The 5,715-nt window shown below is 38.5% G+C and overlaps 1 protein-coding gene across 1 annotated transcript; it reads right to left on the bottom strand.

The window, feature by feature from the left end:
* Positions 1–5,247: 5,247 nt before the first annotated feature.
* Positions 5,248–5,715, bottom strand: LOC144433144 (uncharacterized). The gene has a single exon (XM_078121454.1). The coding sequence runs from the start codon at positions 5,713–5,715 to the stop codon at positions 5,248–5,250; it is 468 nt and encodes a 155-aa protein (XP_077977580.1).

Here is a 5,715-nt window from a genome sequence, read left to right as displayed (position 1 = left end):
TCCCCCTTCAGCAAAATATATATTTAATGTCGTGTGAAAAATATACATCTTTGGACGTTACACTATAAAAAAGAGCACTTTCAGTTGCTGATTTGATTATATATTTATCAATTAATTTTGTAGAAAGAGAGAGAGAGAGAGAGAGAGAGAGAGAGAGAGAGAGAGAGAGAGAGAGAGAGAGAGAGAGAGAGAGAGGGGGGGGAGAGAGAGGGGGGAGGGAGGAGGTTGTGAGTGAATCGAGGAATTGCTATATCTAATGTTAGAGAGGACTAGATAAACATATTTCAATTATTTGTATGTTTTAGTTTGAGGAAGTCAAACTTACCATATGACGTGTAAACTTCTATTTCCATCAGTTCTAATCCTTCAAATATATAGTGTGCATGCATCATTTTTCCACGTGAGCGATAAAATATTTGTCCACAAAACCACTGTATCCATACTGATCCATCGTCGTTGTGTTCCATTGTGATTTCTGAATTCGCTCGAAAGTGTTCTGAATTATGTACCAGGACACCGCCACATTTCAACCGTTCATGCTCAACATACACGGGTGGGCTGTCAGTGAAATGCACACCGTGTAGCAATGGCACTTTTGCAGCCAACGTCATCCAAATCAAATAAAAAGACAGATAATGTGACATTTATAGAACATTATTCTCTACACTACACATTCGCTAATAACACTTTATACGATGTTTGCAAATACGCAATTACAAAAACGAGTTAGCATTTTCTTGGATACATCGCTTTAATATATATTCTATATGTCATGACAATATGTCTTGCAATATGTATCGATGATAGTAGTCACCTGCTTATCAATCTCACTTGTATTCATATAATCGTGTTTAGTGCAAATTCTAATCTATAGTCGAAAATGTTGAAGTCTCATGATGATTAACCCTGTATGTTGTTTTTATATGGGAAGAACATTGTTTTTCTGCGTGCTGTTCGGTACTATCAGTGCTGATCAGTATGGGGAGAAATGCTATTGTGAAACACAAACATTATTTTAAATTCGTATTGCTTTATTAACGGATTCCTAAGTTGACCACTCTTTAGGCAGGGAGACCTGTTGAAATTCTTAGGTTGACAGGTAAAGCTTTAAACAAATGAGTTAGCTTTTCACCACCATCTCGAGGAAAGGAAGTACACATCATGATCAGGGACAATTCACAATATCGCACGTTAGCTCGGCTGGTTAGAGCACTCTGACTAGTGTTCAGGGGAGGTGGTTTCAATTCCTACACATGTCACTTTTCTTTCCTCGGTACAAACAAATTTGCTTCGATATTTGCTTCGATATTTAAAAAAATGTAACCTGTCTATCATACATTTAACATACAGGTTTCCATTAAACAAAAAACATCTGTATTTTATGATAAATATTGCCGCCATTTCCTTGTTATTGTGAAGGTCACGAGATAAAGTGATAGAAATAATTTTACTTTATTCAGTATCCGACAGTTGTGCTAGCTTTGATTGAATGCGATCAATGCATGTCAAAGGTATAAGGTTATTTGGCCTTTAATATAGAATTCAAGGTCAAATATCAAAGTCTCCATACTAAGCTCGTGATGAATAACATGTGCAGACACTGAAATTAGGTCTGTATGTTAAAATCTCACGGCTAGGAGACAAAATATAAATTTTAGGGTCACTATTTGTCCATCATCATAAAGGTCGCAAACAAAGTACCGTGAACGCTCAGAATTTACGGTGGGGAAAATGTTTTGTCAAACCTTTTTTTCACAACACCCTTCGCACTCTCAAAAGAAATTCATGCCCCTCCTCATGAACCCACTATTTACGTAAGCTTCAAAGGCTATACAGATTTTAGATGTGCAATTATACAGTAACCCCCTCCCCTTCACACACACACACACACACTTATGTGGTCTGGAGATGTGCTGTTGTACGGTACACTGCAATATAAAATTAGTGGCAATCGACGTCAGCATCTATACTTAATTAGAGATTTCTTTAGAAATAGGTTTAGCGTGATTACCATAGTTATACATTAACCATTGCAAGACTGGGAAAAAAGCCTCAAAGGCTCATATAATCCCTTGTAGTATTCAAGTACTGGTGCAGTCTAATTTTAAAGTCCACAATAGTTTTGGCTTGGATGATGTGCTCTGGTAAATTGTTCTATTGAGATGTGACGCGCTGTGAGAAGATATATTTCCTTATATTCAGTTTACTGTAGATTTTGCACGCTTTTGTGAGTGACCTCTTGTCCTGTTGCTTTGTCCTGTTTGAATAATAATCCCTGTTCACTATAGAGTCTTGATTTATACACACGTCAGCCATGCTTCCTGTTGGTAACTGGAAACTTTATTGTTCACCTTTGAACTATATACACTTCATATATTGACTGTGAGGGCGCTGTAACATTAGTTAATATTCATTAAGAGACAGTTGCATGGTTAGACACTACATCCCTCCTCTTGTTTTAAATAAAGTGATTATATACACAAGAAAGAGCTTGATTGTGGAGTCATGATGGGTGAATGGTAAGCGTGACCGGCTTGGAATCTACAGGTTGCAGGTTCGAGCCCTGCTGTTTGTTTCTGAGTGGCAAGATTTGAACCACGACTGTTCCTCAGTCAACCCAGCCGTATAATTGGGGACCTGGTAGGATGTACGTTGCAATGTGAAAGCTTTAATCCTATGCGCTTAAACGGCTGCAATGGATTGTATGCTCCCCGGGGAGTTGTGCCATTCTGATCTGAGCCAGGGGTAATAATTGTAAAGCGCTTTGAGCACGGAGTGTGAAAGCCACTATATAAGAACCCAACATTATTATTATTATTATTATTATTCATACTGTTCATTGTCATTTGAATCATGTAGATTTTCAGGTGAATTGTCCAACACGAAATCTTTTGTTCTGCTTTTGATAGCACTGAAATAATAATTTATAAATGTTAGTACGGTTAGTGGTTAATTTCACATCAAAACTTTATACAAAAATTCACATCATATCATTATCAAATTATCTCGTTCACATTGTTTTCTTATCCTATACTAGAGGGGAGACGTTACTAGCACATCACCCTCATAAGTGAATATTCAGCATTCACTTTCCCTGTTCTATTTTGTAACATAGTCTTTCAGATAGGTTGGCGGTTTCCGTACACGACTTGGATATCGATGGGTAGTTTGTTGTTGATTGGTAGGTTTTGTTGGACTGCTGTCTGGTGTTACCGTTGTGTCTGGTGTTGTTGGACTGTTGCCTGATGGGCTCTGTTGAATGGAGTTCTCAGAGTTCTCAAATTTGATGATGTCATCTTCCTCCTCCTTCTCCTTGTCAGTTTCTGCTTCAGTTTTCCCTTTGATGACTTTAGAGTATGAGGATTTTCTTGTTACTTCTGCATCTCTTCTTGTGGCAGTTATCATACTTCCTTTCTTTGCTGAGACTCTATAGGAGTCAGTTTTGTAAGGTGACATGTGTTTTGTAAGTATTCCATCTTGCTTTACTAGGACTGTGTCTCCTATTTGAATCAGGGGTTTTATTGTGTTTTTATGACTGTCTGCATATGTTTTCATGCGTAGATTCTGTCTATCTTCATACAATTGAACTTCAGTATCATTACTCTTAGTTACAGTTTCTGGTAGACGTGTTCTCATTGGACGACCAAACATCAATGTTGATGGTGGTATGCCTGTTGATGAGTGTGGTGTAGCACGATAGTTTTTCAGAAATCTGTATACTTGTTGACGCCATGGTTTCTTCCCACTGTATGCCGTTCTATATACCTTCTTCTGGGTTTTCATGAATCTCTCAACTTCACCATTGGCACGTAGCCATCTTGGAGTTACTTTACGGTGTTTGAAACCTAAGTAGTTGGCAAGTAATGCAAAGTCGTTGCTGTTGAAGTGCGGTCCATTGTCCGATCGAACAGTTTTTGGGACACCAAATGTTGCAAAGATTCTGTCAAGTTTAGGGACCACAGCTTTTGCAGATGTTGAGTGAACAATGTCAATTTTAGGAAATCGGCTATAGTCTTCTGTCACAACACGCAGGTACTCTCTTGTTGACAATTCTGAGAAATCGACACTAACTTCTATCCATGGACCATCTGGTAGTATGGACATTTTGAGTGGTTCGCGCCTTTTGTCAGTCACTGCTGCTTGACACGGAATACACATCTTGACTGTTTCTTCTACCATGTGATCAATGTTGGGAAACCATACTTTCTCTCTGAGTAGTTGTTTGGTTTTCACTATGCCTTGATGGCCTTTATATGCAATGTCTATGACTTGTTGTTGCATTTTGCATGGAATTACAATTCTATTACCACGTAGCAGCAAATCACCTGAGTTAGTAACACTAATTTCACTTCTTATGGCATGTTTCCATACAGGTACAGATGGACGTACAGTATACCCCATGTTATTGCTAAAGCTTCTCTTTCAGTTTGGGAGTATCTTTGTTCCACTGGTGTAAGAGATCTGCTAGCTAGGGCCACTATAGATACTTCTCCATTTTTGTCCTTTTGTGTGAGGATTGCACCAAGTCCAACTGGGCTAGCATCAACAAGGACTTCTGTTGGTTTGTTTGTATCAAAGTACACTAAAATGCAGTTGCTTGCTAGTTTGTCTTTTATTTCTTCAAATGCTTTGCGATGTTCTTTTGTCCATGTCCATTTCGTATTTTCTTTAGTTAGTTCTCTCAATGGCTGATAGTTTCTTGGGGTCTGGAGATACACCATTAGCATCGAATACAGTCCCAAATAATTCTATCCCCTTTTGGTTGAACTTGCACTTGCCTTTGTTAAGTGTGAGTTGACGTTCACGGATTCTCTGTAGACATGCATCTAGTCTTTCATTGTGTTCCTGTGTTGATCGACCAAATACAATTATGTCATCACTGATGTTCATTACACCATCAAGTCCTTGTAATGCAGACTGTATCTGATGCTGGAATATCTCTGCTGCGGAGCACACACCAAAGTTGAGACGTTTATAATGGTACAAACCATTATGAGTTGAGAATACAGTTAGATGACCAGATTCTGGATGAAGTTCATGTTGGTGATATCCTGCATTTAGATCTAATTTTGTGAATACTTTTGCACCATTTAGATCGGCAATAATGTCATCCATTGTTGGTGTTAAGTGTCTTTCTCTCTCTATTGCTTTGTTAGCTGCTCTCATATCTACACAGATTCTCACTTCATCTTGGTTTCTTGGTTTCTTTACCACTTGAATAGGTGATACCCAGGGAGTAGGTTCATCTCAAATTTCGTCAATTATGTCTAAATTAAGTAACTTCTGTAGCTCTTCTGCTGTTTTCTTTTGTACATGGAATGGCATGCGTCGATCATGTGGTTGGGCTACTGGCATCACTGTCTTGTCTTCATGTAATTTAATCTGGACATCTTTCAATTTACCAATACCGACACAGAGGTCACTGTATTTCTGCAACCAATGATCAGCATCGTAGTTAACAGCATTGACGTTGTTGGTGATGTTAACAATACCTAGTTCAGCTGCTGCCTTGTAGCATAGAAGTGTATCACCGCTAATCTTGGTCACTGCAAATTTTCCTTGGGTTGTATTGTCTCCGTACAGTACGTCAGCTGTGAAAGTACCAATGACTGGAATTGTTTTGTTTGAACCATATGAATATAGACGAGTACTAGTTCTACTGTCTTGTAGCAACTTTGGTTTGTCTGCTAGACTGTGGAATGTTGTACAACTCAT

The sequence above is a fragment of the Glandiceps talaboti genome, chromosome 3 (assembly GCF_964340395.1).
Source record: "Glandiceps talaboti chromosome 3, keGlaTala1.1, whole genome shotgun sequence".
Classification (NCBI taxonomy): Eukaryota; Metazoa; Hemichordata; class Enteropneusta; family Spengelidae; genus Glandiceps; species Glandiceps talaboti.
Note: the sequence above shows the minus strand (reverse complement) of the source record. Positions and strands in the feature narration are given on the sequence as shown.

Coding starts and splice junctions, on each gene's coding strand:
- LOC144433144 (XM_078121454.1), bottom strand. CDS start 5,715: ATGAGTTGTACAACATTCCACAGTCTAGCAGACAAACCAAAGTTGCTA.